The sequence below is a fragment of the Phyllobates terribilis genome, unplaced genomic scaffold (assembly GCF_046119375.1).
Source record: "Phyllobates terribilis strain yellow unplaced genomic scaffold, ASM4611937v1 Scaffold_2__4_contigs__length_985480577, whole genome shotgun sequence".
In the NCBI taxonomy this organism is placed as follows: domain Eukaryota; kingdom Metazoa; phylum Chordata; class Amphibia; order Anura; family Dendrobatidae; genus Phyllobates; species Phyllobates terribilis.
Window position 1 is genome coordinate 164910882 of NW_027362762.1, and position 22831 is coordinate 164933712.

At 39.4% G+C, this 22831-nt stretch overlaps 1 protein-coding gene across 1 annotated transcript in view; it reads left to right on the forward strand.

Annotated features, from left to right (window-relative positions):
* Positions 1 to 22448, forward strand: part of LOC141199503 (fidgetin-like) — a 98957-nt gene extending 76509 nt beyond the window's left edge. The window contains exons 3-4 of the mRNA XM_073663222.1: positions 11484 to 11585; positions 12855 to 22448. Of these exons, the coding sequence (XP_073519323.1) occupies positions 11582 to 11585; positions 12855 to 15040 (2190 nt within the window). The 5' untranslated portion in view covers positions 11484 to 11581 and the 3' untranslated portion in view covers positions 15041 to 22448. The remainder of the gene's footprint in view (positions 1 to 11483; positions 11586 to 12854) is intronic.
* The last annotated feature ends 383 nt before the right edge of the window (positions 22449 to 22831 follow it).

Here is a 22831-nt window from a genome sequence, read left to right on the forward strand (position 1 = left end):
CCTGGGGTCCCTTCGTTCCTTGTTCCTAGAGCCTCCTCCATTCCTCTCCTCTCCTTTCTTCTCCTCCAGGCTCAGGCCTTGTGACTTGGCCTGCCTGTGGAGCAGGGCCCATGCAGAGCCTGTGGTCCCAGCCTCCTGCTCTCTCTGCTCTCAGTCCTGGTAGGGCCTCACAGGCTAGGCCCGCCTTCGGAGCAGAGCTCCACAGAGGCCCTGCTCTGTCTCTTCTTCCCTCTGACTGAACACAGAACTAAGATGGTGCCCACCTTTTATACCTCCCTCTCTGTGCACCCAGGAACTGTTCTCTCCCTCCTATGCACTACAGGGTCCCCCCTTACTCGGTGTTCCCTCCCCCCACTCCAGTCAGGGACAGGGACTGTCATGCTCTACTTGGAGCATATCGGTCGCCCTGCCCCCCGGAAATGTGGTGTAATGCATGCAGGTGTCAGGGTCCTGATCCACACTCCATCCTTACCTGGAAGTGAGATATCGCACATCTGGTTGAGATGCAATACCTCTGTAGCGGCCGAACCCTCGGGGTGCTACAAAGGAGTTTGTTAACTTTGAAATGCATTGGAAATAAACCACACATAAATATCCTTGGTCTCCTGTTTTTATCTACCACTATTTCCTGGTTTCATCTACTGGCATCTTCAGCAGTGCAATGAACCCCATCTCTACATTGTTTCTTCAGCCTAAATTGAAGATGCTTAGCTGCAATTAATTCTTGAAGAAAGCTGTCTCTGCTTCACCATAATTTTTAGTGAAAATAACAAGTTTTGGGGTATCAGCTTAGATTAATTTCCTTGACCCGCACAGGATTGGGCCCCTGCACGCGGCTGGGTGCAAAAGCTAAAAAAAATTCTCAATCAAAAATTAATGGGCTTCCATTGCTACACTTTTTTAACGTTTCCACTTCTTCATTTTTAGTGAAACAAAGATTTTAAGCATCAACTGGGGAGAGTTCCAAAGGTATGACCCATCACAGAAATGAGCTCTTGCATGGGCTGGGCACAAAAGCCTAAAAAAATTCTCAAACAAAAGTTCGCGGTTCCAAGATTGCAGTATTCTTTACCATGTCCGCTTCACCATTTTTTTTGTGTAAATAGGTTTTAGTAATCAGCAGGGATGAATTCCCCCAGTAGGACCTCTATGCAAGGCTATGCATAGAAAACAAAAAATGTCCTCTAATAAAAATTCATGGGCTTTCATGACTACAATTTTCTTCATTTTTAGTGAAATAAAATTTTTGGGAATCAACTGGGTTGAATTTCCCAATTAGAACCCAATTGGGTAGGATTGGGCCCTTGCGTAAGATGAACATTAAAAAAAAAAATTCTGAGTCCTTCGTAATTACAGTTTTCTTTAACCAAATTATAATCTCTTGTAATAGTGAGGATTTTTTGTGTTTTGACTGGTGTGAAGTTCCCCAGTGAAACACTGCCATAATAGTGTTAGATTTCATCGCTAACTCACATGGTTGGAAAGGGTGATCAACCAGGAATCTAACCCTAATGCTGTTTCCTGTGGTCTGCATACCATGTTAGGCACAAAAACTAACATACTGTGTGTCCTATTAACATTGTCATAGTTACCACAGGCTCTAACACAGTATAATGGCCCCCACAACCCCCAACATACGGTATTATGGCGATTACAGCACACAAACACAGTATTATGGGATCCACACGTACAGTCCTGCTCATCGTTATTGGCACCAATGAAGTATAAGTACATAATGTGGAATAGCTCCTGAAAAAAATGAATCAAGTGAAAAAAGTTTTTTTGTATAGAGCACTCGTGTTGAATACAAAAGAGCAAATGATATACAATAATTTAAAACAAAAAAGAATGGGAGGGAAAAATAGAAAAACCTAAAGCTTGTTGTGCTACTGGTATTGACACCCTTTACATTAATTTAGTATAGAAACACATTTTGACTCACCTGTGATAAATCACAAAAAGATTCACCTGTGATTAATTGTCTTTGCCCATTTGACATGAATTAGCCAATGAATGATGACTTCAGTGCTTTTAAAAGCCACATGGTAGGCCCTGTTCCTTTGTCACAATGGTGAAGACAAAGAAGCTGTCTGAAGACATCAGAGCTGCTATTATTAGCAAACACAAGACTTCCAAAGGGTGTAATGCCTTCTCCAAAGACCTTGGTATCTCAGTTTCAACAGTGCGCAATGTTAAGAAGTTTGCCAAGCATGGAACCGTCAAGAACTTCCCTGGATGTGGGGGAAAGAGGAAAATTTACAAGAGATGTCTTCGAAGGTTGGTGCGAACAGTCAAAAAACACCACGTCAAACATCCAAAGACCTGAAGGCCAACCTGAAACAATCTGGGGTCATGGTTTCAACAAGTACCATATGCAGCACACTAAACCAAGCCGAGCTTTATGGGCAAAGGCCAAGGAAGAAACCATTGCTGAAGGAAAGACATAAAAAGGAACGATTGATCTTTGACAAAGATTACCTTGACAAACCACAATCTTTCTGGGAAAATTTTGTGTAGACAGATGAAACAAAAATAGAGCTTTTTGGCAGTGCCAAGCAACAGTTTGTTTACAGACGGCGCAATGAAGGTTATAAGGAAAATAACACATTACTAACAGTTAAGCATGTTGGAGGATCCATATGCTGTGGGGTTGCTTTGCTGCGTCTGGTACTGGAGGCCTTGACCGTATCACAGGAATCATGAAATCTGAGAATTATCAAGATATTTTAGAGCGAAATGTCCTACCCAGTGTAAGAAAACTTGGTTTGAGTTGAAGATCACGGGTCCTCCAGCAAGACAATGACCCAAAGAACACATCCAAAAGTACGCAGGAATGGTTGTAATACGAAAAAATTAACTGTTTTAAAATGTTCAGCAATGAGACTTAACCTCAATCCCATTGAAAATCTTTGGGGTGAGCTGAAATCTGCCAGTGGGAAAAAGAACCCTGCAAACATTCAAGAGCTTGAACAAACTACAAAGGAAGAGTTAGAGAAATTTCCAGCTGAGAAGTGCAAGAAGGTTTTAGATGGCTACAAGAAACGTTTGGAGGTTGTCATCAGTGCCAAAGGGTACGCAACCAAGTATTAATTATGGGTGCTTTTATTGCTGAATGTGCTGTTTATTCTGTTTTTTCTTTGAAATTGCAACATGGAAGTTGAAAAACAATGTTTTATTTTTGTATTACTTTGGGCCACTAATTAAAAAATCCTGACAATATAACTTTGGTACATTTACATTTATTTCTGAAGATATTGTACAGTCTATGAAAAAAATGAAGGGGTGCCAATAATGGAGAGCTGCACTGTAGTATAATGGCTCCCACAGTCCTCACACACAGTATCATTGCCCCCATATTCCCACACACACAGTATCAGGTCCTCTGCAGTCGCATACACACATTATCATCCTTATATCTCCTAGTGACTGTAAAAAGTGTAAGCAATAAGTATATTAGTGATGAATAAATGGGTAGAAGGTGCATTTGCTGCTGTGTTACGATATGTGCATATGGCATATTTTTCTGGCAGATTCCACTAAAAAAATGTAAAAAATAATTAATATATGTACTGCAATGTCAAAACAACATTGCTGTGCATGTTTTCCATATTTTGTAACTTTTAACCACTTCAGGTTTCAAAAGCCATGAAGTGGCTAAAAAGTTACCTGTACATTCTTCAGGCAGTTTGTACTTGGAAGCCATCACTATAAATAAATGAAAAAAGACACCAGCGGCAAAGACACCATAAAAACAACTACTAAGATGGCAAAGAAGACGCTCCAGGAAAAACATGCGGTGTTCACATACCCTTAATGAGGTTACAGTATCACAACAATTTGTTAATCTACAATGCAGTGTCCATAGTATTATATACACCTACAAACAAGGGCAGATATTTTTTTTCAAAGATTTTGAGGTACTCCCCTAGAGCCCTAGAGATTGCCAGGTTCACACAACTGTATAAAAAAATCCTCAATTTTATCCAGAAAACAGGGATATTTTTTTTCTCAATTGTCATCCGTATGCAATCCTTTTTTAACGGCAGCAACTATTAGTAATTTACAAGACCATTTACAGTTTTCTTTATTACAGAATTGCAATATATCGGTAAAAAACGGATGTGGTACTATGGCATACAATTTTTTATTTACGCACCCATAGACTTGAATGGGCAAGTGTCATCCAACACACAGTAAATACTAGTAGATGCTGCTTTTTTTCACACACCGATTCAATCAGTGAAAAAAAAATGCCCCATTTAAAAACATTAGTCCTAATGCTGTCTGTTTTTTTACAAACAGAATTTGAACCAAAAATACGGATGTGTGAACGAGTCCTTAGGGAGAATATGCCAGCCTACAGAGTGCCTAAAGATCTGTCAAAATAACTCATAGGCATATGTGCCACCATACAGATTTTTTTTTAAAAGAGAAGCATATGAGCCCTGGAGGGACTTTACGCCATGTCATTATATTCATAATATTTATGAACTCATGGTACTTATGTAATAGGATAAGCCAATGAAAACATTTCATGAAGCTTATGCCTTGTAATAAACTTGTCAAGGTAGTAAGAGAACATACAGGTATGCTGACTTGTTACATGTTGAGATGCTGAATATATTTCAGAGGGGGGAGATGAGAAATGCTCTTAAAAGGTTCAATGGCATGCAAGAGGTAAAATCCAAGGTTGCTCCTCACATGATCTCAATCTCTTTTAAGAGGAGAAGTCTAAGACACATGGTTGTCGGTTGTAAGTAAAGTCTTTTGTTCAGTTAAATTACTTTACTTTTCCTCATTCACGTCTACATGGAAAGATTGTACCAATTTTCTGGAGTACAATCAATGTAGACTCTTGGACTATGGAGCCTTGATTCTGCTTTCTACTCTTGTTGAAAGCTCCTTTCATCTTGAACTCTTATGTAGCCTTACATTTTCAGAAAAAAAATGTCTTGTAGTATAAAATTAAAGCCAAACCAAAAGATTAAAGGTGGTTGACTTGGATAAGGAATGGATGCTATCAACAGCAACATGTTGAGTTGTCTTCAAAAATTCTCATATAGCATTTTAAGGTCAATTAGAGCAAACAAGGAACATTACTCAAAGGCCCCATAACATTTAATAACTGAATGTCTACATTTCTAGTAAGGCTCTGATAACCGTATTAAAAATGAGTATTGAAAGAGGGGTAGATGTAGTGTATTTTGTTTTTTTCACACTATAGATGGGATAAATAATTTATTCTACTAGATTCTAAAAGTAATTTATCTTCCTAAATGTTAAGTAAATATATAGTACATTATGAAATATGTATGTCATATACATTTAGGGCTATATTTTCATATGTTTAAAAACACATTGATGACACTACATAATCAAAGACATACTAGTAGATTGCTTATAAGATAGTCACAGGATTTTATGTTTTTTGAAAAGGTATGTTATAAAAAGTGCCGTGCTTGGCCTTTGCAAGTAGTGATGAGTATATCTTTTGAAATTTCGAACTTGCCAAATTTTCCCAAAATTAGAAATTGGTGTGAATCTCAATACTGGAAAATTTGTAATTGTTCCAAAAATACACATGGGGAAGAGGAGAGAGAGGACCCTACTGGCTAAAAAAGCATACACGCTACGAGAGAGTGAGGCGCCCCCTGGGGCCGTGGAGTACTCGGCGCTGGGCCGGTCGGTTCTTTTAGGATAGTCACGGTGGCGTGACCCGGTCCGTGACCCTGGGCAGTCAATAACAGAGGGGAATAAAGTTTTAGGGGATAAAAGTTTTGTGACGCCACCCGTGGTATGTGGCTATAGGTGGCCGCCGCTGCTGTTCAGATCCACTGGGGCCGTTGGTGACGCAGCAGAGATGGTTCAGCTCTCCACGGGTAGAGCTAGGCCCCAGGGCAGTTAAAGAGATAGCTTTGTTGTTGGTGTAGTGCAAGGCAGGTGACGCAGCAATTAAGTCAAGGACACAGCGGTGTGCAGTCTTCAAGTTTTTACTCACAGTTCTTATGATGTTCCAGGTTACAACTGCCAGCAGGTTATAAGAGCCCACTGAGTCCTGTGTCCTCCGGGGAAGTGAACCAGCCAACTCTCAGATAACTTGGGTGCACTTGATCGGGACCCCCTTCTTGTGTACCTTTCCCGGGATGTCTCTTTCTGCGCTGGCTCTCACCCTTCTGCCTTGCGCCTCACACAGTGTCCCGAGCCAGTGGCCGCGGGCCTTGTCGGGCGACGTCCTCTCTGTCCCCTTGGTCCTATATGGCCACCTTTTCAGCGAATGTGTGTGGTTTTGGCTACGGCACCGGTTTGCTAGCTGAGTCTTGCAGTCCTCCATTAGTCTGGGGCCGGTCCCCTCCTGCGACCTGATCCCTTCTCCCGATTATGGTCGGCGTGAATTCGGGCGCACGGATGGACTCCTCACTTCCCGTGCCCCTAGGATCCCTTCTCTGTCTCTGGAGCCCTTCTCTAACTCCCTCACTCCTCTCGTTCTCTCTCCTACTGGGCCCCTCTGACTGTGCCCTGTCTCTGTCTGGACCCTACTCCTCAACGGTCCTCACTCACTGGGTGCTTCTAGATGTTTCTACCTGTCTTTTTATACTGTCTGTCATGTGACCCAACTGTCACTCTACGTGGTCCCCTCTACCTTCAGTCCTTCCTTGTGTGCTCCCCTAAACTACTTCCTCCACCCACCCCCTACCTAGTTCCCTCCTCCAGACAGGGACATGGACTGTGCTCTCCCTCAGGAGCAATCTCTCCCTTCCCTACTGGAGTGATGTGGTGTTGGATGTGGGTGTGTGGGTCCCGGGTAGTGCTCCCTCCTTACCCGAGAGTGGGGTACCACACCTCTGGCTGAGATGCAGTACCTCTGTGGTGACTGGACTCGCAGAGGCGCCACAAGAGCATCCACCTGCCCATAAAAGCTTACACGCCACAGGAGAGAGAGAGGACCCTGTTGATCATAAGAGCTTACACTCTACATGAGAGAGAGAGGACCCCACTGACCATAAGAGCTTACACTCTACAGGGGAGAGAGAGAGAGGACCCTGCTGATTATTAGAATTTACACTCTACAGGAGAAAGAGATTACTACCCCCATTAACCATGACAGTTTACACTCTACAAGAGAAAGCGACTTATCCAGTGACTTTGGAGTTGGAAAACGACTCTGCTGCACAAATTGTGCTTCACTGGGAACTGCTGATCTGTGATTTCACAGGTACTGACCATGGGGTTGGGACTATCAGTTGTGTTGTGCAGAAGTCTGGTGGATACACAGCTGATAGTCCTACTGAATAGACTGTTAGAATTTGTATGGCAAGAAAAAAGCAGCCAAGTAAAGAAAAACAAGTGGCCATCATTACTTTATGAAATGAAGATCAGTCAGTGCGAAAAATTGGGAAAACTTTGAAAGTGTCCCCAAGTCCAGTTGCAAAAACCATCAAGCGCTACAAAGAAACTGGCTCACATGAGGACTACCCCAGGAAAGGAAGACCAAGAGTCACCTCTGCTTCTGAGGATAAGTTTATCTGAGTCACCAGCCTCAGAAATCGCAGGTTAACAGCAGCTAAGATTAGAGACCAGGTCAATGCCACACAGAGTTCTAGCAGCAGACACATCTCTACAACAACTGTTAAGAGGAGACTTTGTGCAGCAGGCCTTCATGGTAAAATAGCTGCTAGGAAACCACTGCTAAGGACAGGCAACAAGCAGAAGAGACTTGTTTGGGCTAAAGAACATAAGGAATGGACATTAGACCAGTGGAAAACTGTGCTTTGGTCTGATGAGTCCAAATTTGAGATCTTTGGTTCCAACCACCGTGTCTTTGTGCGACGCAGAAAAGGTGAACGGATGGACTCTACATGCCTGGTTCCCACCGTGAAGCATGGAGAAGGAGGAGTGATGGTGTGGGGGTGCTTTGCTGGTGACACTGTTGGGGATTTATTCAAAATTGAAGGCATACTGAACCAGCATGGCTACCACAGCATCTTGCAGCGGCATGCTATTCCATCCGGTTTGCGTGAAGTTGGACCATCATTTATTTTTCAACAGGACAATGACCCCAAACACACCTCCAGGCTGTGTAAGGGCTATTTGACCAAGTAGAAGAGTGATGGGGTGCTACGCCAGATCACCTGGCCTCCACAGTCACCAGACCGGAACCCAATCGAGATGGTCTGGGGTGAGCTGGACCGCAGAGTGAAGGCAAAAGGGCCAACAAGTGCTAAGCATCTCTGCGAACTCCTTCAAGATTGTTGGAAGATCATTTCCGGTGACTACCTCTTGAAGCTCATCAAGAGAATGCCAAGAGTGTGCAAAGCAGTCATCAAAGCAAAAGGTGGCTACTTTGAAGAACCTAGAATATAAGACATATTTTCAGTTGATTCATACTTTTTTGTTAAAGTATATAATTCCACATGTGTTAATTCATAGTTTTTATGCCTTCAGCGTGAATGTACAATTTTCATAGTCATGAAAATACAGAAAAATCTTTAAATGAGAAGGTGTGTCCAAACTTTTGGTCTGTACTGTATATAGAGATGTACACTATGTGAAACACTAATGATTTTGACATTTAACATAAGACACAGAGGAAAATTGTTTTTTTTTTATAATTACCCCTCTCTTCCTCTGCTGTATTTTTGGGACATGGTCCTCAATCTATTCTCTTCCTAAAAGAGCTCCTCTGTGTGCGATGTCCTGGTTTTAGAAGCATTGAGGACACTTTCTATAAGATTTTACTCTCCCTCCCTAAATCATCCCATATTTGGAGAGGACATTTCAATAGGAAAATCTGGCCTCATTTTCATGAAAAAAGATCTATTGGGTTAATACCCTTTGCCATCACTAATGACCGTTTACCTATCTGTGGCACTTTCAATAATGGCAAGTAAACGGTGGCAGTGCTGGATAAAGCTTTGCAGAGCTGCAGGTTAAATCCTCTTGTGTAGTTTTGATATCCAAAATGGAAGCTGCGATGCTTTATAAGTCAATTAAAGCATTAGGTAATCTAATTGTGCTGCAGCCACAAAGTAGCTTAAAAGCTGTACTGCCAGTGAATAGTACACGGGCGCTTCCCAACCCCCTTTAGTTTGGCTATCCCCCATGGTCTTTATGAAAAAGGCGAATGGAGAAAATACACAGAAGGACAACAATAGGCCCAGAGGGACTTGCTCATGCAGATGTTGGGAAAGCCAGTATTCCTAGCCAGAGGGCAAGAAATACTTTGTGCATAGGGACAGATCTGTATGCCTGTAATATAATCAACAAAGTCAAGGGGGGAGGGTCTTGCCAGCACTGAAATTTTGGAATTTGTTTTGCCCTCAGCAAGTCTCTCAATCTTGTCTCTGTTCATTACTTGTAGGGGGGAAAACTGATCAGCAGAAAAATTGTGCAATTAAAGTTACTTATCCTGCAGACATTGATGTGTGATTAACATTCTTCCATATTGCTTTCATTAGTTGCTTTGTTCAGTGTGCGTGGAAAGCAAGCAGGCAAGAATTTCTGCCCGATTTTTTTTTTCTTTAGTAGGCAATAAAATAGAAACAAATGACACAAACCAAATTATGTGCTGGACACTTTCTGCACTTTAGCACTCGTTCAAACATCATTTTTCTTGTATGCAAAAAAACTGTCCAATTCTCATTGGCGTTTCGTCAGTATATCCATTTTTCCTATCAGTGTTTCATGAGAGATTTTCTTCTATGCAAAAAAAAAGTTGCAAAGCTTCTCCTGCCCGTTGCAATATTTAGACCAGACAAGACCAGAATGGCGCACAGATTACATCCCATAGACTTGTATGGATGATTATGATTGATACCTCGGATCAAATCAGGTATTATTACTCTACTTTCTTATGTAAGGGCAGCACAGTGGCTCAGTGGTTAGCACTGTTGCTTTGCGGTCCTGGGTTCAAATCCCACCAAGGACAACATCTGCTAGGAGTTTGTATGTTCTCCCTGTGTTTGCGTGGGTTTCCTCTGTTCTCCGGTTTCCTCCCACACTTCAAAGACATACTGATAGGAAATCTAGATTGTGAGCCCCAATGGGGACCATGATGATGTCGGTCAAGCGCTGTAGAATATGATTGTTCTATATTTATTTACTGTCTTATATAGTGTCATTAATTCCACAGCGCTTTACAGACATTATCAGTACTGTCCCCATTGGGGCTCACAATCTACATTCACTATCAGTATGTTGTGGGAGGAAACTCATACAACTATGGAGAGAACATACAAACTCCTGGCAGATATTGTCCTTGGGATTTGAATGGGATTTGAATCCAGAACCCCAGCACTACAAAGTCCTATATCTCTCCATGAGTCCACAGTCCACAAAAAAACACAGACATGTGAATTGGTACATGGGCTATACCCAGTAGATATTCTATCCATGAAAAACACGAACAGAACATGTATGTAAAAAAAAATGGTCATCTGAATAAGAAGCGTGCCTAAGAGCGGCAAAATGTGCTACTTTTTTTTAAAGGCGTTCATTTATTTGCTACAAACTAAGTACATCAACTATAAGTTAATGTATGGAAAAAATATCCAGCTTGCCCATTGGGTTATGGCAGATAAATAATTATATTTTAATAACTTTGGCTAAACGCTAGTGATCAATCTTCCTCAATGCAAAAAAAAAAAAAGGAATATTTGTGGACTCATAATTTTTCTATTTTAGACACCTCTAGAATCAACAAGAACCTCTAGATTTTTTTTTAGTTTTCCAGATGCACTTTTTCTGCTACAAAGATTAGGTCACTGAAAAAAATTGCTCATCTGCATTGCCCTATTGAATAACATTAGTCTGAGGGCGGTCCGTGTTTTTTTCATGGACAGCACTCGGACCAAAAATACACTTGTGTGAGCGACCCCTTAAAGTAAGGAAGAAAAATGCGTCTAAGATGCCTAACAGTTGCTCCACATTGATAAATTTGGCACTTTTTACACCGATTTGTAAATTCATGCGTCCTACAAAACTATTGATGAATTTTATCCACTGCGTTAAGTTCAAGCTTCATGGTCATTGATCAATTTGCATTTTCTCTGCAATCAAAGCAAAAGTAGTAATAAATTGACGTCCTACTTGCTGTATTAACTGTTTCTTTGTAGCCATGAATTTTGGTGGTGAACCCTATTGACTCCATTGATCTCTACTTGTCATATCATAAGCTTTATCAATTATTTTTTATCAAAATATTTAAAAGATGCACCAGGAAAGAGTAAAAACTATTTTATCTTCCATTATTTCACAGTAAGAAGGTCATGACCCTTTAGTATTAATCCTGATGATTCCACCACAAAAAAGCAATAAGCATCGTTTTCCTGGTCACTTTTTATCTACAGATATGTTTGTGCTGGAGTTAGATGAGGAGTTGAGTGCTTGTACGTTTTTCTGCAAAAGTCAAATATGTATAGTGCAATGTACGCAAAGTGCTGGGTGTACTTATTAAATCCATCTATACTTCCCTTCTCTTTTTTCAGATCTGTGGTTTGCAGCTGACGCCAAAGTATATGTGATTTAGGAGCAGATCGTTTTTCTCAGGAAATGCACTTCAACCAGATAAATAAATATTGATTTAATGGGTAAGTGTACTTTTTCAATGCCATTAAGACATGTTAATTATGCATTTTGCAGGGCTTGCTATGACAGTGATGCCTGAGTTTACTAAGCAGAAACTTTGAAAATGTTTTCTCATCAAAAACTTTTCCCTGTTTCATTATCCTTTATAATATAAACTGTACTATTCTATAGCCCAAATTTCTTTTTGTTCTGTATTGATGTAAAACAATTGTCAGACTTTGCAAAACACCAGATTGTATACTAAATATCGACACACATGACTGTGAAAATCCAGAAGACGATTACTGGGAATTATTGGAGATGTGATTGTACACGTCACCCTGACGTGTTTCGGTAGAGGTAAACGCGCGTTGGGGTGACGTGTACAGCGGTGCCGAGCTGCCAGTGGCCGTCCAGGTAATTACTGTATCAATATACTCCATAAATGCCTGGTACATGTTTTGAATATTAGCATATCCAGTATGAGACTTGTGATTATGAATCCCAGATGGCATGACTTTATATATGAGAGCTAATGGTATCATGAGAGTACTATGTCTATGCATTATGCGATATATGAATTTTGAATGTTGATAATAATTCTCTCTGAGTCTCTCTTAGTCATAAATGAATTCTCTATATACTGCTAAATAGGCTAGCTACGTGTTGCCGCTGTGTCACATGTTTTTATAGTTGTATTATTGTCCTTAGCATCGTGTTCCTTCACTGTGGACTGCTTGTATATATATGAAATCTACATGTATGTGTTAAATAAAAAATATTTTGTATAATTTCTAAATGGACTCTAGTGGCCGTCACTTTTTTCTGCAATGCAGAGACTCCCCAAAAGTAGCCTTAAGGTAAGGAGTGTCATGAATAAACACTTACTGCTTGAATCCTCCAACAATCTAGGTCTGCGGCTGTGGCAGTCTTTGCTGGTGCTGAAAGTGATTTCAGGTGACTGATGGATGGAACATTGTCATTGTTGGCACAAGGGGGACCTGGATTGGTGGATTCATGGAATAAATGTCGTTTTATTTTTTAAACACTCCTCACCTTAGGGTAACTCCAGGAAAATCCAATTAATGTGCATGTTCTCTGTGTAAACTGGAGCTACTGGCATTATATGCAGCCACTTTGGCTATTAAGGCAACAATGGGTGCCCAGGAGGGAAATTCTGCTTTGCCTGTATTTCCTTCCTAAAGCCCTTTTTTCAGCTAAAATTGTTAACATTGTGCTCCTTTCCAAAATATGCTACCCAGATTTTAAATGTGCATTTTTTTATGTTTTAGCTCTCTTGAAGATGCACTGGACACCAGATCATGCCCAGCCCCTGAACCAGTGGCCAGAGCAGCACCTTGATGTCTCTTCAACAACTTCATCTCCAGCACACAAATCTGATGTGTTTCAAAGTAGTAGACAAAGGCTCAATTACGCCTGGGCAAATGATGACATATCTGCACTAACTGCTTCAAACCTCCTGAAGAGATATGCAGAAAAATACTCTGGAGTCTTAGATTCACCATATGAGAGAGCACCACTAAGTACCTACACAGATGGGGCATTTGGACCTGTTAATGGACAAAAGGGTGACCTTGAACCTTGGCAAATGTCACATGGCTCTGATAGCTCTTATACTGTAAACTCTATACATGATAGTTTGGCTGGCTCCAAATCAGGCAATGGACATATTGGGTTGGGCAGCCCAACAATTGCATCTGGCAACTTGCCTGAACCACTTTATCCAGGTAGTACATGTGGAGCACCTAATCCTGCAAGTAGTCTTGTGGCACCTCAGGATTATACTTCCACTTATGGTGGTACATACCTCCCATCTGGATATTGTAGTCAACCAACTGCAGCACTTCCAGCAAGTCACCCATCATCTCTTCATAGCTCAGGACTTCAACCTACACACCCTTCACCAGCTTTAGTTCATGGATACAGTTCTTCTGGCACAATATACAATTATAGCTCAAGCAGCTACGCAACCCAACCTGGATATGGAGGGATGCATCCAGCACATCCTTCTGGTTATCTGCCTTCAGGTATTGCTGCACCTACGCCACTTCCACCCCATACAGCATCCTCAAGGCCTACTGTGGTCCCTGGATACACTTACCAAAGTTCTAATTTAGCACCAATCTCAATCACTCCTCTGAGCACGGAGTCGAGCAGTTCCTTAAAACGGAAAGCTTTTGATATGACAGCAGAGGAGAGTGAGGGGAAATACAGAAAATATGGCTATGAACAACCAAAGACTACCTCAGATTCATCATTTCCGATGTCTGACAATGTACCAAATGAATGCAGAGGCAATGGCTTCAGTCGCAATGTGGAAACTCCTCAGATGCCCTTTAAACCTGGAAAGCACCCATCAGAAGAAGAACAGATAGGAAAGTACAACAGTCAGCCTATGAAGGCATTGATCTCACCTACATACAATGAAGAGGCCCCGTTAAGATCTGGTGAGGCATTTGGTAAGTTCACACCACCAGTAATTAATGGTGAACGGAGGGGGAATGAACAAGGACATGTCTTTACACAGAGAATGCAGATTTCAGGGATTAAACCACCAGGATTTTGTAACCCATCAGAGGATCAGTTAAAAAATGTGGATCCTCTTATTTTAGAACTTGTCAATGATGAAATTGTGGACTGTGGGCCACCAGTACAGTGGACTGATATAGCTGGCCATGTATCTGTAAAGGCTGCAATTGAAGAAGAATTAGTGTGGCCTATTTTAAGACCTGGTGCGTACACTGGAGCCAACAGACCTCCAAAAAGTATTTTACTGTTTGGCCCTTCAGGTTCTGGAAAAACCCTTTTGAGCAGGTGCATTGCAACCCAACTGGGGTCTACGTTTTTGAAGCTCAACAGCGCTGTACTTGTCTCTAAATGGAAGAACAAGAGTGAAAAAGTTTTGCAGACTGTGTTTTACATGGCAAGCTGTCATCAGCCTACTGTGGTTTTTATTAGTGAAATTGATCTGCTACTTTCTGCCCATATAAGTGAGGAAAATGCTCACCTGAGTAATCTGAAGTCCCAGTTGCTTTCCTTCTTGGATGGCATAGCTACCTCAACTGATGATAGCATTATCTTTATTGGAACGTCACAGCGGCCAGATGATATTGATGAAGCTGCTCACCATAGGTTTGCTAAGCGGTTTTACATAGCTCCCCCTGATAATCTAGCAAGACGGCAAATCCTGCACCACACTTTGGCTCAACAAAACTATTGCCTTAGTGAAAGGGAAATGGCCCTACTTGTTCAGCACACAGAGGGCTACTCTGGCAATGAGCTCATTCAACTCTGCCAGCAAGCCGGAGCTAATCACCTCCATGGTATTTCAGGTCAACTTCAACCTACATCCTACAAAGACTTTGAGGGGGCATTCTGTAAACTGCGAGCCGGTACTTCCCAAAAGCAATTAGACTTATATGTGGAATGGAACAAAATGTACGGCTCAAGACATTAACTGTGGAATGAAATCGGTTTAATACTTTGACATAACACTGGCATTGTTTTTTGTTTTTTTTTCTTAGGGTGCGCGTGTTGAGTCCTTAACATGAGTGGAGACCTTAAAGAAGTGTTTCTTTCCCTGTAAACTTAAATGTGACAATTTGATGTCAAGCAATGGGCATCTTTTTTACATGGGCGTGTGTACATACATATACATTGACATATTTGTATAGCAATGTTCACACCATTGAATGTTTTTGAGAAAAAAAAAAAAAGATTAGACATTTTTGTTATTTTCACATTTGGAAACCTGTAAGAGAAAAAGTAGCTCTTCACTGTACTCAGGATATCTTCTATTTATTGCCAAATCATGGCAGTGCCACTGTAGTTTGGTGATTAGGAATTCAGATGTTCTGCAAGTATAACATGATCTCAAGGACTTGTTTCCACTGGCACATCACAGCCGGTCCGCTCACATGTTATTGTTTTTATCAGCAGAAAATGATAGCCCCTTCATGGCACTTTGGGGAGCCAAGATCATACTTATTGTAGATTAGGTGGCCAGGAACAAGCACTCAATTGCATTGTGCAAGGCTCAAGAACCGACAACTAAGAAGGGATGGGAAAAAAAAGTACACTGCTAGATAAGTATAGGAACCATTTGTATTTTTTTTACTTGTTTTTATGTTCTTCATGTTTATTTCGAAATACTCAGGAAAAGTTTACTTCCAAAACGAATGTTTATAGGACTCATTTTCAAGATCAATTGAATTAGAGACCATAAAAGTACTTGAAGTTATTACCAGGATTGAATGTATTGCCAGTTCTATCACTCCGGTCATCAGGAACACAATGTCCTACAAAGGTTTTCACCCGGTTCTAATGTTTTTCTTAATTATTATTATTATTATTTGATTGTTACTGTAGTGTTTATGGAGTAATGTGATTTCAAAATGTCAGTAGCACGGTAGATTGGAACACAATGTCAGTACCACTTTTTGGATAATATTTGCTGTATTTCATTGGGTTTATATTGGAATTTCACATATGTCTTTCTGCTTTGGCAATGTTTACAACTGTAATATAGTATCATTTGGTACCTAAAAACGAAATATATAGTATTATCCACAAGTGATCAAAAAGTGGGTGATCCCACCCTTATAAAAGAATTTAGCCCTCCAGCAAAGGTGCCCTAATATGAAGTGTTCTGGTTGGTTACCAACTATGGAAGAAGCGATTTTATGAGCCTAACCAATGTTCACATTAATGCTTTACTTTAATCTGGTCATTGACTCCTAAAATGCCTGCCTCCATTAATAATTGCCATTGAAAAATAAAAGAAATAGAATATTTATCCATATAGTTTTTAGTTTTGTTCCACAACTACCCACAGCCCCAATGATTTATAAAAAAAAGGGCGAGTGTTTAAAGCGGGTCATTTATGTTTCATCCAGGTCAAAAACACTCTTGATACCACATAAAGCATATGAGCCCTAATGTATATATCGGCCCCCTAAACTATCAAACTTAATTTATAGTTTTTGGTCTGTGCATATGAGGCAAAAGGACCTTGTGGACCCCCTTGAGCGCTCTCTGCACCCACAATAGCTATACCTCTCTTACTGTTGATAAGCATGAATAAATATCTTGTTCAGATTATGCACAGAATACAGGTTATATCTTTTAATTTATTTATAACATAATAATTCATTAGTTTACTAGTTGAAAGATTTCTAAAAGCATCACCTTGTTCAATGACCAAAGATCTCGAAGCGTTTGAGTAAAAAAATGAATGTAAAAAACCAAAGTGTTTAGAGATAAGGATTACTGTTCATTACACTGAATGCCAAACCACAGTGCTGTCCACCCATATCTACTATATACAATGTTCATTCTTCTAACAGATTGTTTACTGATCACTGGTGGTCTTGTTTGTCTCTTTATGTATGCCTCATTTTCATGTGAATATATGTTCTCTTTAAACCAAAGTTTGTTAGTGAATGATATTTTGAAATATTGTAATAGAAAGTTTTATTAGTTTTATAGTACATATTTAATCGCTTGCCTCCCGCCTTCTCTGTAACTCAGTCTGGAGTCAAAAATGATTAAAAATTATACTTTGTTTTCATTTTGATTTAAACCAAAGATGCTACGATTTTCATTTTGTACAGTTCAACTTTCTAATGAGTTGCGATGTAATGTATGTAATATATTTGAACTAGTGTGGTTAAAAGTTTGCAATGTGCTATGATGTTCATTCACAAATATCTTGGCATATTCAGGGACTGTGCACAGCTCTTGAGGATTAAAGATTTCACGTTAGTAAGCCTATGAATGGCTCCCATGTAATGTATAGTAAATTGGCAGTACATCAAATCTAGGTAAGTAGTCTTGTGACATTCACAATCATCCTGACTGTATATTGACAATATCTTGTAGTGTCATTCTTACAAATGTCAATGCTATTTCTTGTATAAAAACCCTCCTTGATAGAATTCAATAGCATGTAAAGTTTGGGATGGCAAACATATGCAGATCTCATATTTGTATTTGCCCTACTAAATCCTAGTGTATTCATTTTATAATGTAAAGTGGCCATATGGATATAATTGCTCCTGCATATTCTGACCTCTTTCGGTCTTCTCAATGTCATTTTCATAATATCTATCTTACCATCCATTGTTGCTAATTGACCTCTTTCTCTTTTTTTCAACAACCCTTCTAACGAGTCTTTCCCAATTAGCTATTTCTTCAAGGGACCTGTATTAACCTACTCAGATGCAAATATGAATTAATCGAATCAAAATTATCTTCTGATATGTGAGAAGATGACATTGGTGGACTCTGTGATCTTAGATCACCATTAACTTCTACAGATATCCAGAAACTTCTGTTTCGCATCTCACACCTTTCATGGGCTTCTAATATTGTCAGAAACCCGTGAAGGAGTATGAAATGCGAAACGGACTTTGCCTCAGTTTGGACGCCAGTTCCCTCCAATACTAGGAATACATGACGTGATAATGTTTGCGAAATAAGCACTATTAAAGAAGAGAACAACTACTTTGGTGTGTGCCATTGTTCTTATTCACTTCTTGGATATCTGTGGAATCTGCTATGTAGACACTGACCATCACCTTGTTTTATATTAAATCACCACCCCCGGAGAAATAAATGCCGGTGAATTGGAACTTTTACTGTTTTTGTACCATTGATTTCTATATTGAAAGGATCTGTTGAGCCTTCATGATCATTTGGCTCTGCTAAAAGATTAATTCCTGGAAATAATGAAATTCTCTATCTATCTCTGTCTATCGCCACTGTACATGCTTTACTAGAATATCATTAAACCCAAGCAGAGAGCCCATTCTCAGCAGCTCTGACTCAATCTGTCCATATTTTATATATGTGGCCATTCATCTGATTATCTTCCATGTATTACATCATTACCCCTACATTGTTTTTTTGTGGGGAAATATCTGCCTGGTTTCTGCTTTCCTCGACTATAGCAAATTTTTGACGTGGGTTTCATGGGCTGATTCTGGAGCAATAAGCTGATTACTGCATGAATCCATTTGTAAATGGGTTGTTGTAATAAATTACATATATATGCAAAAGGGACGGACACAGATAGAGGAGGGCCCCTGTGTAAGAACACTATATGGACCCTTTTCAGTTTAATAGCTCATGATAGGTGATAGTTGACCTCTTACCTGTTGGGCCCCTGTACAGCTGCACAGGTTGCACCAATGGTTTGTCCGCCTGTTAAACAACGGCTTAATGAATTCACCCATTTATGGCTCATAGACAGCACAGAAAAAAACACATTAAAGTTCACTTTTAAAGTGTTCATAAGGAAGAGAAGATTAGATAATCTATGAGAACATTCTCTCAACTCTTCTGTGAATATGATACTCATTTTACACTGATTTGACAGTGGAGCATTAGTAAAAGCCTCTTAATCCTAATTTAATGGCTAACCACAGTCAAACCAAACCATCTTTAAATCTACTAGAAACCCTTAACTGTCAATTTCTGCTTCCTAATACATTCACATGGTTTAATTACGGCACAGTTAAAATTCTTTTAGCAAGTAGACTTAGGATTGCTTTGTGCTAATGAATTGCACCCTATGGTAATCCTACAATGTCGAGCCTTCATGTTTTCTCATTAGGATGCCACAACATAACTGGGGTTTGTTCCACATGAAACCCGTTACTTGTTTTGGTGCCAAAGTCATTTTCTCCTGACTACCTCAAGTAAAGGAATGCTCCTGCAGACTCCCTAATTGTTAATAATGTATCATTGATCCCTGATAAAGACATTGCTTCTTCTCACATCCATTGGACAACTGTCGTGGTTAATCATTAAGGATTTTACGACTTAACGGTATCTTTCAAGACCTTGTAACTCAACAGCGAGGTAAAATAGACGCAGCCTATTTATAGTGGTTTGTGAAAGCCCTTCACAAACTCATGTATAGGAACACCATGGGGTACTGATACAATAGAGAGGGTATTACTAAGGAGATCTGAATGAAGTCTATTCATTTCATTAATTCTCTTGAAAGTCATTCGATCTGATATCTAGATTACGTATCAATAGCATTATTAATTTTTGATTAAAAGAGGCCAAAAAATTAACCAGCTCAAAATTAAACATAATGCATTTACATGTATTTTAAGGTCACCCAAACATACCCAACATCTAATATCTATAGGAGCCTCCTGACTTGCCCCCGACAGATGATGTGAGGGGAGAGAAGGATCAACCGTGTTGACTTTCAATGCCAAATGCTTACGATTTTCTCTCTCACCCATATAAAACACTTGCACGCTCGGCCGAATGTGCATGTGTATGGGTGAGCCGGTAGAGATAACTGTTGGTTGAAAAGGTGTTCATCTGATTGCTATCTACGGTATATTGGCACCTTAAGATGGCCAAAGGACAGATTTCTCTATATAGTCACCAATGCTTGGAGCAGATAACTGGCACATTAACTACATACCCTGAGGATAATAATTTTTGCATACTTTTGCCCATTTCTGTTGAAAACAAGTCGATACTCGAACCCCATTTGCATCAATTCTTTTTAGAAACTTTTCTTAAACTCTTAATTAATGATTTGTATCTTAATTATTTGCCTCCTGGATTCTCTTTTACAACTCAGTGGAACATAACTAGTGTTAAGCGTTTAAGAATGAATTAGCAAATAATCGTGATTGATTTTAGGGAAGTCTTAGAAAATAACATATTACAAATGGCTTCATTAAGTCGCTAAAAAATACCATCATTTTTTGCGTTAGGCAATGACTACACTTTTGATAGGCCTGGTTCACACCACGTTTTTGCTGTGTACCTGACGTATCCGTTTGTACAGATAGGTTTTTGTATATATGGAATATAATAGAGAAAACTTATGGAGGATTGGTATCCGCTTGCCATTACTTTGTGCACATATCCATTTCAATCCGATTTTACAGGATGCAAAAAATACAGTCTGCTGTACTCTTTCATCCTTTAAAAATAACATAGGAAAAATGGATCCATTTTTTTATAACATTGTAGTCCATGGAAGACGACTGTCATAAGTTGGCATTCGCTTTTTCATCCTTTCTTTTTCTCATTTTTTTTTTACAGAAAATAAAATTTATGATTTATTAGCACTTCTCCATGTCATTTAAAAAAAATATCCATTTTTTTTTTAAATGGATACAACGTACATATTAAAAAAAAACAGATATACTTATATAATGTATAATTTTGCATGAATTCAACACAAGATCATTTGGGGGGTGGGCACAATCCAAAAATGTGAAGACTGTTAAAAATTAGAAAAACATGGTGTGAAACAGTTTTTTTCTTCATAAAACGCCTGCCACCTTAGGCCGATGTGGCATATCAGACAGACAACTGGGAATAACTCTTGTGGTATGAACTTGTTCTATAGGCCGCAGTAGGTTGTGGCCCTAGTCCAAGACATTGAACATTTTTTTAAGTAAATTACATATTTTACTCTGATCCATCAATATGATGAATATTATGTAAACATTGGGGAAAAACTATTTCAAAAACACATTTCCTAATACCGTATGTCTCCCCATCTTTCCGATCAAATTAAACCTAATGAATGAGTGATACACAAGAAGAAAATCCCAGTTGACTCAGTAATAGAGTGGCCTGAGCCATGGATTTGGCTCAGGAAATGAATGCATCAAAATAAAGAATTCTCCACCAGCATAAAAAGGCTTATCTAGCACTGAAATACAAGCTTTCTATGTTACTCATGGGGATGGTGTGTGAAGCATACCACTTACAAACAATACTCTCTTTGTGCATGTAATTATTTCCAACTGTTTTAGGCTAAAGCTACTAAATCTGTTCTAAAGAACCCCCCACACTCTTCCTTCTGACAATATCACCTTGTTTATTCTCAGATTGGTTTGCATCTTACATTTTTTATTTAGAATTTTGACTTCCATATTTATTCCATGAATGTCATTCTTCTTTCGAGACTTTGAATCCTGACAAGTCGAGACACTGTCTCGGACATTAGACAAGGACACTCCACTTATGATACACATCTTTCTTCTTCCTACTTACTAATTGATAGTGAAATACTAGCTGGCCATACAGTAGGAATTTTAGATGGCTTTCTGAAAAACTTTTCTTTCATGATTGGTTTGTAAAGGTTGAAGTTTTAGACGAGAATGTCAGAAGTTAAAATGACAATGGAGCTGATTTACTAAGCTAAATGCAGCAGAAATCTGGATCTATTTGTACCCAAAAAAACTTATCTTTCATGATTTGCGCCATATTGAATATGTGTTTTAACATGCTTTAGATACATTTTGCACATATTGAAAAAAGGTTGGCATAAGAGCTTGACTTAGATCCTAAGGCCCTGTGCGCTGAAATTGCATAAAAAATTATTGTAACTTTGTGGGCTAAAGTAAGGCAGCTATCAAATAGTATAAACTTAGACCAGACAGTGTAAAGATATGCCAGATTTATCAACCAGTAGTACAGTAAATACTTTAATAAAGTTGGTGCATTTTAAAGAAGCACTCCTCCCATCAAGAGTTTTCATCCTCTTAATATATTGCAGCTATCATATTATACAGCACTGTGTACTTACAATTGCACATTTTGCCTTTCTACCCACTTAATTCTTCTCTTTTATCTGCTCTATGTAGAAAGTCTCTTTTCCATGAAGAAATCATTCCTGTCTTCAACTCCTGACACAGTCGATCCCCTCCTCTCCCCAGGGACTTTGTAGTGATGACTCATGTAGGGAAAAGAGACTTTATGTTTCTACATAGAGCTTAGAACGATTCAGGTAGGCAGTTTTTAATCATGTGATGTCATAGACCTAATGAAAAGAGAAGAATTAACTGGGTAGAAAGGCAAAATGAGCAATTGTAAGTACACAGTGCCATATAATATGATGACTGCAATATGTTAAGAGGATACAAAGTTTGATGGGAGGAGTGCTTCTTTAAGTCTGTCTAGTCTAAGTTTTAACTGTCTAAAAAATAGACAGCTTTAGTAAATCAGTTCCACTAACTCTTCTGTAATCTGCAGCATAGTCTGGGTTTCCACTGCTGTAATTCAGATATGATGATTTATAACGCCCAACATCAGCCCCCAAAAAATTCAAGACGGCAGATCAGGTTTTAAAACTGATATCTACCATTGGTCTGTACCTGTTACATTAGCAAAAGGTCTAAGTAGATCTCATGGGCCGATCCAGAGTTTTGATATTATGTACAAACATGTTGAAAATAGATGACATCTCAATAATGGT